The sequence below is a fragment of the Peromyscus eremicus genome, chromosome 18, assembly GCF_949786415.1.
Source record: "Peromyscus eremicus chromosome 18, PerEre_H2_v1, whole genome shotgun sequence".
NCBI lineage: Eukaryota > Metazoa > Chordata > Mammalia > Rodentia > Cricetidae > Peromyscus > Peromyscus eremicus.
Genome location: NC_081434.1, coordinates 44,878,036 through 44,890,788, shown reverse-complemented (window position 1 = coordinate 44,890,788; position 12,753 = coordinate 44,878,036). Strand labels below are relative to the sequence as shown.

Genomic DNA, 12,753 nt, shown 5'->3' with positions numbered 1-12,753 from the left:
CACACACACACACACACACACACCACCTGAGGTAGTTGAGCTCTACTTACTATCATCTAGTCACCCAAGCTGTTAGCTTTATCTTAACTTCTGGAGTGCCCATCCAAGTGATTTTTTTTTTTTCTGAACCTTTCATGTGGCTGTGTGACTCTCCTGAGAAAACAGAGGAAAGTTCTAGATGACAGGGGTGCCTTTGGGGAAGGTTCCCTAGCATGAGAAAACAGAGGAAAGTTCTAGATGACAGGGGTGCCTGTGGGGAAGGTTCCCTAGCATGAGAAAACAGAGGAAAGTTCTAGATGACAGGGGTGCCTTTGGGGAAGGTTCCCTAGCATGAGAAAACAGAGGAAAGTTCTAGATGACAGGGGTGCCTGTGGGGAAGGTTCCCTAGCATGCCTCTTGGCTCTGCCTTACGTACACACCAGCCCGCCGCATTTCCAGGAAACTGTCTCTTCAAAACGCACCATCCACTTTGGGCCGCTCCCATTGGCTCAGGCTGCTCCCTGTGCCTGAGCAGGTGTCGCCCCTAGTCAGGTCTGTGGTGGTGTTTGGCACCCACTCTGTCCACCGCCGTTGTCATCCTGGGCCCCTGCAGTTGAGAGCTCCCTGGGCTTCCGGTCCCTGTAGCACGGATTGACCGTTCTCTCTCTTTCTTACTGGAAGCGAGCTGCTTTCGTGCAGGAACTCTACCCTTTAATGGCTGTGTGTCCAGACTCCAGGGATCTGACTCTTAGTAGACTCCTCAGAATGTCTGTTGTATAAAAATACATGAAGCAAACTGTGTGTGCGACAGTAATAATGTAAATGGTCAGTGGGTTGAGGGACTGTTGGAAAAGTGATCAGGCACTCAGAGCTGAATCTGATACTCTCCCCTCCAAGCTCAGCTCTGCTGCATGAGGCAAGTGTTCTCACACCGACTAACCTCTTTAATGTTGTCTATAATAAAGGAATAACTATAAGATTGCTGTATCGTGTCTGCTCATAAGAAATGTATAACACTGTAAAAGGAAAACTATAAATTTTAATGTTGAAATCATCTTTCAGAGCATGAGAGGAGAATATCGAAATATTTTGTGGTAGAATTGAAGAGAGCATGTTATATGGGTGCCAGATTGACAAGGGCATTAGAAGCCATTGCAGTGACTCTGTCGTTACGTTAGGTACAAAGGTGCAACAGACTCCTACATCGAGAAAGTGATGATCTCCTCCAACGCCGAGGACGCTTTCCTCATCAAGATGCTTCTGAGACAGACACGGCGGCCAGAGATCGGAGACAAATTCAGCAGTCGTCATGGACAGAAAGGTAACACAACTCTTCAGCCTTACTCTCAGATTCGCCTGTAAAACTTGAGTGGCATTTAGAGGTATAAATGGCAAAAGTGCTTATCTGATCATTTATTTCATTTTCATTTCATTCTGTGCCCAGAATTACAAATCCAGACACTATGCCCATTGAAGTACATATGACAGTAATAGTGATTCTTTCATGAAAGGCACATGCTTAACCCATTCTGTATTCTGTTGTGTCATAGAATTTCAGTTCTAGAAGATCCCTCAGAATTGAATATCCCTTTATTAAACAGCTTTGAGTACTCTCCTCTTACTTATTGTGTAGACAGAACAGAATTGACATGTTAGAAAATGTCAGTATTCCTTACAAGAATTCACACCATAAGAGAACATCCCATTCTGCATCAATGTGTCACATGACTGTCCTGGCTAGTTTGATGTCAACTTGACACAAGGTAAAGTCATCTGAGCAGAGGGAACCTCAGTTGAGAAAAGGCCTCCATAAGATCTGGCTGTAAGGCATTTTCTGTATTAGTGAATGACTGGGGAGGCCCAGCCTATGGTCGGTGGTGTCATCCCTGGGCTGGTGGTCCTGGGTTCTATAAGAAAGCAGGCTGAGCAAGCCAATAAGCAGCTCCCCTCCATGGCCTCTGCATCAGCCCCTGCCTCCAGGTTCCTGCCCTGTTTGAGTTTCTGTCCTGACTTCCTTCAGTGATGAACAGCAATATGGAAGTGTAAGCCAAATAAGCCCTTTCCTCTCCAGCTTGCTTTTTGGTCATGGTGTTTTATCACACACAGCAACAGAAACCCAAACTAGGACACATACCCAAGTCAATTTTATATTGTACAAAGAATTGGAGACTGGTAAGCATGTCAGTGCTTATCCACTAGGTACTGGTCCCACTAAACTTACTAAGGGCAGCAGAATGTGTTTCTCCAGCCCTAAAGCCTAATGAAGCCTTTCTTAGAGCACACGCTGAGTAAGTACTTCATAAGAGAATCTGAGAAAATAGGTGAGAATTGAAGCTTCCTTCAATTCTTGACAAGTGGGTTGTCCTTGGGTTTACTTGAAACACCCTGTGAGTCTGCGCGCGCATGCACAGTACACCGCTGTCGAGCTGAACCCCAGTCAGTAAGCTCCATTAAACATGGGCGTCTAAGTGAAATGTCAGGAAGCTTTGTGCTGTAAATATGACAGGGATCAGACCCGTTGACAGCAGTTCCTCTGCCTCAGTAGTCTGCACAGTGCCGTTAGAGCGCTGTTTGCTCCAGGGCCTCCGACTACATGTTTCTCTGTGAAACTGAGGGAAGTCCTCCCAGGGTGGCTGACCTTTTACTTCAGTGAGGACTTTGTCTTCCTGCTTTTCTTTTTCCAGATGGCTTTTAATCCAAGGTAAAACCTGATGATTAGCCCTCATTCCCTTGATAGCCCCATCTTATGGTTTATCAAATTTATTGGAAGGCCAGGAGGCGGAAGAGGAAGCAGCCAAACAGAAAAATAGGTAGCATACACTTGAACCCAATAATGAAAGATTAGGGCTCTTGGGCAAGTAGAAACTTACTTGTAAGCATGATTTTTACCAAATAATAAACACAGTATTTTATTGATTTGTGTGTGTGTGTGTGTGTGTGTGTGTGTGTAATAGCACATATGTGAAGGTCAGGGGACAGCTCTCAGAGTCCTCTCCTTCCATCACGTGGGCTCATCAGCGTGGACAACAAGCACCTTTACCTGCTGAGTCACTCACTGGCCCACGAGCATGATTCTCAAGGTTAATTCGTTGTATTTTTAAGTGGAGGTTTAGGCTGGTGATACAGTTCTGTGGTAAAGGACTTTCCTCTTGAGGCCCAGTTCAGATATCAGGGTGAAACTGAAAGATCAGAGCAGCAGAACAGCCAGCCACTAGTTCAATCTCTACGAAATCTTCAGCCCAAAGAGAGTGAGTTCCTGTTTCCTCACACCTTATATACCTTTCTCTGCCCAGACATCACTTCCTGGGAGTGATTGGATTAAGGGTGTGTGCCACCACTGCCTGAGCTCTGTGTCTAATCTAGTGGCTGGCTCTGTCCTCTGACTCTGTTAGTTTATTAGGGCACACAGTGTATCACCACACAGCACTGCAGGTAGAAAAGGAGGGCCGTATGCTAAAGAAACGCTGGTCCTGCTTTTCCTCCGTTGGTGTCTCCCAGAAGCAACTCCACCCACTCACACCTTCCTGTGTCTAGTGTTCTTAGACACAGTCATTCATTTTGGGTGATACTCACTGTTGGTGGCTAGGTGGATCCAGTACCTGGATCTAAACAGCCTGCCCTGGTCATTTAGTTACATAGCCAGTGTCCAAGACAAAACAAGTGACCATTCGAGTATCGTTCCTCTGTAGCATGGGTTTTTTTCTGAAGTAATAATTTTTTCTCATTTATTTATTTACAATTCTGGGGCTCATCTATTTGTGTTTATATTGTTTGCACAGTTTTCCTCGGGATCAGTAGTCTGTTTAGAGACACACACAATTTCCCTTAAGGAACCTCCCTTCTTCCTGCTGCACACTATGATACTCGTTCCCTGAGGCATTAAGAACTCAGTGTCCGGGTTTGTAAAGCACCTGCCACACAAGCACTGGACCTGGGTTCAGATCCCAGGACCGGTGTGTAAAAACAGGAGCAACAGTGCACACCTGTAATGTCAGCACTGAGGAGGAGGGGACAAGAGGATCCGTGGGGTAGGATCAATTAAAGAAGACATCTGATGTTGAACACACACACACACACACACACACACACACACACACAGAGTGGGGGACACACTTTAAAATAATGTTCACGAGCCGACAGTCGATCAGAGCCGGAAACTGTCTTGTTCTCTTAAGTGCTGAGCAGCCGTTTGCATGAGGGCTGGGTACACGCTGCACTGGTATAGTAAGGCAGCTCCAGCAAGTCCCACAGACCTGGGAAGCTAACAGCAGCCGTCAGTTTTCTTACTGTGGTGAGGCTGGCCATCCAAGGTGTTCTTCTGAGGCCTTGCTCCAAGAGGCATATTCCCTCTTCATACGCATCCCTCGGGGTTTTCTTATAAATACACCAGGCATACTGGATCAGGGCTCGTCTCGGTGATTCCGTTCAACTGTGATCACCTCCGTTGTTGTTGTTGTTGTTTAGGAGAGAGTTTTGAAGGTTTTGTTTGTTTGCCTATGAGGTGATCTCACCATATAGCCTTGGCTGACCTAAAGCTCGCTATGTAGTCCAGGCTGGCCTCAGACTCAGAGATCCACCTGACTCTGCATCCTGATGCTGGATTGAAGGCATGATCACTAAATGCAGCTGCCTGCTAAGGTGTACTGAGAGTCAGGGCGAGTACACTAGCGTAGGGAGCCGCCAAGCCGTGGACTTAGGGAATTTCCTGGTTCTTCCTGCTGCTTACCTTTCACTTCTCCCACACCGAGACTCTTCTTGTAAACTAGTTGTTCCTGAAATGATTGAGAAAGTGGTCGTGGGAAGCAAGTTTCATGAGGTAATGGACATATGAATATGTCCTATTCCCTGTAGGGGTCTGTTGCGGATGTTCTAGCATGAACATTGTTTCCCTGAGGACTGGGACAACATTATCCTGTAGTAGGTCCAGTGTTACTCATTCGTTTAGACTGTGCATCACAGTACTCATCTTTTTTGTACTGTTTCTCTATGAGCTTTGGTGTATTGGTGTGTGTGTGTTTTATGTATACGTATGCATGCAGGTGCCATGTGCACGTGAGTGCACATGTGTGTAGAGGTTCAAGTTAGCATCTGGTATTCTCCCTTGCTCACTTTCCGTTTTTATTTATTATTTGTTTATTTATTTATCTACTTTTTGAGAATAGGTTTCTCAGTGAACCGGAAACTCATTGATTAGGCCTGACAGGCTGGCCAGTGACCTTCAGGGTCTCCCTTAGCCCCTTGACTTCATCTGATCTGTGCTGCGATGCCTGAAATAGTTAGTCTGGGCAGTTTGTAAGTACAGAGACTTATTCTTCAGTTCTAGAAGCTAGAAAATGCAAGGCCAAAGGTCTCACATCTGTTGGGCGTTCCTGATTACATCGTCTCTTGGTAGACAGGGAAAGGGCAAAAGAGCGCAGTGGAGAGAGAGCCTCCGACGGGGTTTGCAGCCGCAGATGCTTCCCTACTTGGCTCTGATCCGTTCAGGCGATGGCCCCCTCGTGCCCCAAGCACCGCCCAACACTGTTACATTGGGGATCACGTTTTTCACACGTCTGTTTAGAGAGATAAATCCAAACCATGGGATGTTTGTGGCCTGAGCAGGCAATTTGCTGTTCAGTAAAATGGCAAGAATATGGCAGGAACCATGTTATGGAGTTAGACAAGGTCACGTGTGAAGAGTTTGAGCCTCAAGTCTGAGATGTCTGTTAGACTCTTCACTGAAGGAGGCAAGTGAGTATGAGACAGCAGGAGGTTAGAGCTAGGGACAGAGTCCTGGAGTCTGTGTGTGTGTGTGTGCTGTCTGTCCCCAAATTTATAGAACGGTACTTTTGGTGTCCTGGTAATTTACAAACATTTCATGTATGCTCTTTGCTTTTATCTATACAGTTCTAGTTACTGCTGGGATTCCTGCCACACAGAACGGGGCATTTGAACCTCAGGGAGGAGGTTGCTGGGTACAGCTTAATGCCTGCAGAACCAGGGTTTGAATCCAGAATTTTCTGAGTGTGTTGCCTCTTCCATTAACCTGGCTGAAGGTGGCTCTTTTCTGTTCTGATACTCATGGTCATTCCTCTGGAATTGCCACAGTCCTGGAAGTTTCTCCATAGAAACGGTACAGCCTTTTCCCAAGACTGCATCTTGGTATTTCTTTCAAGTCTTTCCTGTGTCTCCACGAGGGGGACATCTCTTCAAAATCCCCAGTTTTCATAGATAAAACTGTGTATCTGCCACCAAAGCAAATACTACCCTATGTGAATTGGTCTTGAATTGTCCAGAAGACACACTCCCCAAAACTTGTATTCTCTGATCCCTCTTCCCTGCTAAAATCAGTTCATTATAAATGTGTCCCTGCTCTGTTCTTTAACTGATCATCTGCCAAGGCTTTAGTAGCCTGGTTGATTAAAATTCAGTCTCTCATGAATTGGAAAAAATAGAAAATGAAGTAAAATTCTGAGCCTTCAATTTTGACCATTCTCCTGACCTTCTGGTTAGATGTGATAGCTAAAGCCAGAAGAGGGAATGTGGAGGAAGTGATGGGGAGATTGATTACAGTAGTATCACAACTCAGGTTGTAGAGCCGGAAGAGGAACTGAGTCAGACCCAAGAGAGTTAGATGTTGTCAGGTAAAATGAGAATTCTCTGGAGATTGTGGTCCATAGCCCCAGCTATGCTCTTAGTAATCATTGCAGAATGGGCTGATGAAAGTCTCAAGAGTTTGTGGAGTTCTGGGGTGTATGTGTCACACCATGATTCCTGCTGTGGTTGATTTGTTTTGATTCAGACACATCCCAGGGTAGGAACAGTGGTTCGTGGAGCTTTACATTCACTCTTGAAATGTAGGCTTGTTTAGAAATAATAGAGCATTGCCTGCAAGTTGACCCATAAGTCTTCTCCAGGAGAAAACCTTAGGACTGTTTGGATTTGATGTGTATTATGCACTGCCTTTGAGCATGGACTTAAGCTCTTGTTGTTCAGGGATCAGCATGATCCTAGAGAGCCTGGTTGGTTTGTTGTCTGGTTTGGTTTAGTTTTTTGTTGTTGTTGTTGTTGTTGTTTTGGGTGGGTTTTTTTGTTGTTTTTTATTTTATTTTTTGTTTTTAAGATGCTGTTAGGGATTTTTTTTAGTACATGTATAATACAGAGATTAGATTACATTTCTGCATCCAATACCTCTTAAAATAGCCTCTCCAGCAGTTAGCGACAACTTGGAGATTTTAGTTTCACAGAACATGAATGTTGATCTCCGGCTCAAGCATAGCCGCTTCAAAGGTAACAGGATAATTAGTAGCTAAACGAAGCAATGGGGACAGGAATTGAAGCGTCGGTGCCTAAATGCTGTGCGTGATCAAAGAGCTCTTGAAGATTGAAGAGGATGGAGTGAGCAGGTAAGCTGGACCAAGAGAATCTATACCACAGCGTGTCCTCAAGAGCAGTGTGATGAGCAAAGACTGGCTGGCAAGAAAAGGACCACTGTAGGAAGTAGAGGGGTCATAAGTCCCTGCAGCATTACCCTCTGGACCCTCAGAAACCGAGGCTAGGCTGGGCATGGTGGCACATGCCTTTAATCCCAGCACTTGTGGGGCAGGAGCAGGCAGATCTCTGTGGTTTCAAGGCCAGCCTGGTCTACAGAGCGAGTTACAGGACAGGCAGGGCTACATAGTAAGACCCTGTCTCCAAAGCAAACTATAAACAGGACCAAACCGACAGAGCCAGTGTTGAAGAAGAAGAAAGTCTTGAGTGAAGATGGCGTCACACAAAAGCTACTTAAAGATGAGGCCAGCACACTCTGAGCACCTTTTGTAGCATTTTTCGTTAATGAAATTTCCATCTGTCCACTCTGACAGTCAGTGACTCTTGGTGAAGTACATGCAGACGTCCTTGGCTCTTCACTAGATCTGTTTATAACATTTATAATGTCGTCAGTGAGATTGGTCAGGTCAACTGCTGGCCCAGAGAGCTTTTGATGAAGCCTATGTGGGGATGCTGAGTTACTCAGTCAGGGCCTCCTCTACAGCAGGGGTGAACTGCCTTGTGTGTCTACAGAGGAAGCTACGTCCGTTTTGTTTCTGGGTTCTATGGGGGAGTTTTGATCTTCTCATGTTACATTTAATTCACTTTAGAGTGAAGCCGTGACTCCCGTGGTTCATATGTAATGGCTTCCAAAGTGGCCAGTTGAGCAGGACCGTGGGTCTGAAGTGCTGTGTGCTTATATGAGATTCGTTATCCGCTTTGTACATAAAGATACAAAGAGATGCTCACATGAGGCTTGACTGGAACCATGTCTGATCTGGAGCTAGACTTCTGTTTTGAAATATAAACAAGTGTATTAGGCTCTTTGACTTTTTATAAAATCTGCATAGAGGGAACTCACTGAAGCCAATTTTTTAATTGGGGCCAAATAATATTTTCATATTGAGACTTTTTCTCTGATAATGCCTTTATTAGATTTCGTTCTTGGTCTTTTTTTAATTCTTTATCAAAAGATTACATTAGCCTGAGGAGTTAAGTTTCATCTCAGTGTCCAGGCAAAGCGAATTATTATATTTCTGGATATTCTTTCTGTTGTTGCTATCCACAATGAGCAAGGAAAGAGTAGGCTCCTTTGATGTGGAGAGGAGAAAAGCAATATATCACTCTCCTGAAAGAACATTTCTCAGTCTCTCATGTGAAAAAGGATTAGCACCTCAACAAAGGTCCCGCAGATCACAGAACCACAGCAATGCCAAGCAGTGTTTCTAAGGAAAAACTGTATTTGAGCAAGAGTGTTTGTCCTGGCAAACAGGAGCTTTTTAATAACTGCAAATCTGAGATAATGATGTCCACTCCTTCCTGCCCCCTCCATCCTCTGGGACCAGAGAGCCAGTTAAAATGCTCTAACATCATCCATTGTTTTGAAGTCGAGCTTGCTCTCATCCAAGTACAGCTTTTCACTTAGTGGTTCACTATATTGGTTTATTTTGTGTTTGTGGACAAAACTTTCTAGAATAGTTATCTTTGACTCTGCTCAAAGTAAGTCCCATTAAAAGATTGCTTACCTCAAAGATTATTCAGTAGTCTGCTGTTGATTTACTAATGTTTGGATGGAGTGTATCTTAAAAGCTCTGCCCTTGCTGTCTGGAGCATTAAAAATCCTCTGCAGTGCTCTGAAGGGTCTGTGAGGAGTAAGAAAACGTTGATTCGTGTGTGCCAGGAAATCTGAGAGCAAAGTTTGTGTGTTAGACCCATTAAAGCCAGTTTTCCCAGACCTTCACTCATTATGTGTTTTCGTAGCGTTTTCTAAACTGGATGAGTGAGCTCTCAGCCTGGAGTGAGAAGGACATGGTTGGCACCTTATCCTCACACAGCTCTTGTGGTTGTTAAAATCCTCTGCCAGGCCACCTTCAGACACACTGGTGTCTTTGGCTCCCTGGCTGCCTGATCTGCTTGAATGGAAGTTCCTAAGTGGGAAGGAAGAGGGGTGACTGATTGAAGTGAGACCCCAAACATAAGGTGCGTTTTCCAGCATCTCTGATACTCAGAGTCCAAAAAGAAATGTCAGCAACTGACTAGTCTTAGAAATCCGGATTTACCCACATAGACACCTCATTGTAAGAAGCCTTTACTTAACCTGTTTTCCAAGAACAAATTCTAATCTTCTGCAGCTCGCTGGAGCCCTCTGCCCTTTTAGTAAATAGCCAACTAAAGCTTTGAAATTAGGGTATTTAGTGTTTTATGGCCCAGAATAAAAATCTCCAATTCTGTTTCCAAATAGTGTAGGCTCAACACATTTCATTAAGTTCTTGACACATTTAGCCATGTGTGTTTTGTAAAGTTCCTATGGTTATTGTTTTACAATAGCTGCTTCCAGAAGCATTGTAAGGGTTTCAATTAATCAGCCCTTTGTGTGCCTCAGACTATGCAAATTTATCACATAAACCATTCAACTGCTCATGGGAAAGCTGTGTAAAAACACTATTGTCTTCTAGCACCTCCTCTCATTTAGAGTGATGTTTTAATAAGAAAGCTAATCAAGTTTTCTTATGCATTATTTATCTGTTAGCATAGAAGGAAGAGCTGAATTGAAGTTACATCAGCTAGGATATGGCCAGTGATGTGACAGATCTGAGGTGATACCACAGTTTTTGTCTTACCTCTCTCTCTGTGGCATGATTTAAGGTGGTAGGAAAGAAAAAAGGTTAATTCAATAACAGGAAAGAAAGAAGTAACCACCTGTGTTAGCCTTCACGTTTTGATTTAGCAGTTTACATTTCTGAATGTATTAAGGCCCATAGCCATGAGTTTATTAAGAACATTTCTAGTTGGGAACAGTCACACCTGCACGTGCTCGGCTGTGCTTTGGCCGTGCTCAGTGCCGTCCATGTTCATCAGCAGTCAGCACTTTCCACTGGACACTCCTGCCCTGGCCCTGCGTGGCTCTGGGAGTGAGAAGGCAGCGTCTGGCTAATGTGGAATGGCCAGAACAGCAGACTGAAGGGTGCAGGTTCCAACCTCCTCTGCCAGAGGCGGGGCAACTGGTCCTGGTGGGCTGTCCACTGAGTTTATCTCCTCTAGTACTTCCTGCTGAGAGCAATTAGGTTTCTTATATAATAATAAGTCCTTGTGTTTAGATTGAGTCTTTTCTCTAAGGATCATAAAGTTGCTCCCAAACATTAGCTCATTGGTTCTTCTCAACACAATTGCCTGATGAAGGAGGTGCTAATTATTCCCAATATAAAGACTAAACTACCAAGGCTCATCACTGCTCCTTCTCCAACCAAACACCAACGCCCAGATAGTGCCTGTTAAACAGAAGAGCATCAGATTAAGGTCACCTGACTCCTTGTCTTCCCCGCACTGGACTGAGGTCCGAGGAGAGATAAACTCTGGGGGGTCATGAACCTGGCATCGGTCGCGTAAGGAGGTGAGGGCACGACCTGGATTGATCTAGGCCAGCTGCATCTGCCTGTCTGGAGTCGTGTCCTCTCCTCCTTACAGTGCTTGTCACAGTCTGTACTTAGTAATACTAAGTTGACAACCAGTAGAAACCGTATGCTAGTCGGCCCTCCATGGTGAAGTCACCTGGGAAATAGTCCTGGAATTTTTTTTCTGATATATTACTCTTATCTATTTAATTTAAAGTATTCCATCACACAGATCCATTAAAACTAATAGGTCAGTTGCTATTAATATGAATCATTAGAAATACATTTTAAGAAAACCAAATGATTTATAATGCTGACTGGACTTCCTCTGGACAAACCCATTCTTACATGATTTCTGGGTTGCTCTGTGAAGCTATAGAAATAAAGATGGCAACTTGGTACAGGAGCCTGGCAGTGTGTGGGTGCTCTGAGAGGGCAGCACCCAGTTGTAGCTTCCCTGGCCTCAGTGAGTTCCTTACGCCTGCGTCGGTGCTGATGGAGTAATATCCTCTTGGCAGGGCATCCGCTCTTAACTTTCCCAGCTTCTGTTTCTTCATTGATTCGTGTTTGCTAAGAGTCCTGTGATACAGTCTGTGGCCTGATTCCCAGTTGCCCCCAGTGAGTGCATCAAAGTTCCTGAGCAAAATGTATTTGCATTTTGCTACCAGGAGGCTGTGCTGTAAACAATGGAGTTGAGACATCGGCATGAGCCGGGGATGAAATTTTATTTTAAAATCTGAAATGCTGTGTAAGCTTTTAAGGTATGAATCAGTAATCGTTTACCAACAGCTCCCATTAGCCATGCTTTATTTGCAGTCCATCTCTTTCCAAGGAGGGGGGGGGGCGGGTCAGTATACTCAAGCACACTGCACATCATTTGCATTTTAAGCCAGTGTTCAAGGGAAGTGGCCACAACTTTGAAAAGTTCTTAGTACTGGCGTGGACTTTATGCCATGAAACACACTTTTAATGTTCCTTTGGAAGAAGAAAAGAAAAGAAACCTTCCCAGTGTGTTGAAGATCTGATACTTCTGAACCAGAGAAATACGGAAGGAAAGAGAAAGGGGGAACGTGTGTTTCTAAGATGGAGAATGTTCTTTACCCCTGGTGGACTCAGTAAAATGCAAACTTAAAAAATCATCTGTCTAATTGGAGATTCAAGATCCTCAAATTCTGTCTAAATATTTTGTTTTAACTTCTAAGCTCATTATGGCCCCTTTGTGCTCCCGCGTATTACAATCCGTCAGCTCTGACTGGTCTCATAAGCACGGTCAGCAGAGCAGAATAAGTTAATTATTTACTTGTGGTACTAGTGCTCTCGTCTAATGAAACGCACAGCTGTGTTGGATCTGCAGTTGGATGTGTGGCTCCCATTGTTCTGCGAGTCAGCAGAGGGTAGAAGCCGCCGTGATGGAGAGCCCTCGCCTCTCTCCGCTGTTCTGGCTTTCTGTGTCGATTTCATGGGTCTTTTATCATTCACTTTCACACAAAACAAACAACACAGGCTGTCTGCTATGGGAACCGTCTTGGCATATAAAAGGGTTTCAGGGACTCGAGTAATTTTAAGTTAGCGAAGATTTAATTTTTGGCTTACAGGTGCCCTTGGTTCAGATACAGCCAAAGCAGATCTACAGGATGGAGTGAAAAAAAGCTACTCATGTGTGCTTTCTTCCACAAGTGTCAGGAAATGGCAGATAAGGAAAGAACGTCCCAAAAGGACGTTCTGCAGTGAAGATTAATCAGGCTTGGAGGAAAATTATTAGATTCTGATTTTAGGAATGGGCGTTTCATCTAGCATAATGAGGTTGATTGAACTGGCTCAGTTAAACATGTCAACTAAAACCAAAGATAAAGTGCAAGTCTTCTCCCTTCCT

The 12,753-nt window shown here is 44.4% G+C and overlaps 1 protein-coding gene across 1 annotated transcript in view; it reads left to right on the top strand.

The window, feature by feature from the left end:
* Positions 1-12,753, top strand: part of Polr3b (RNA polymerase III subunit B) — a 110,116-nt gene that overhangs the window by 78,885 nt on the left and 18,478 nt on the right. Inside the window, exon 23 of the mRNA XM_059245531.1 lies at positions 1,158-1,300. Coding sequence (XP_059101514.1) covers positions 1,158-1,300 — 143 coding nt within the window. The remainder of the gene's footprint in view (positions 1-1,157; positions 1,301-12,753) is intronic.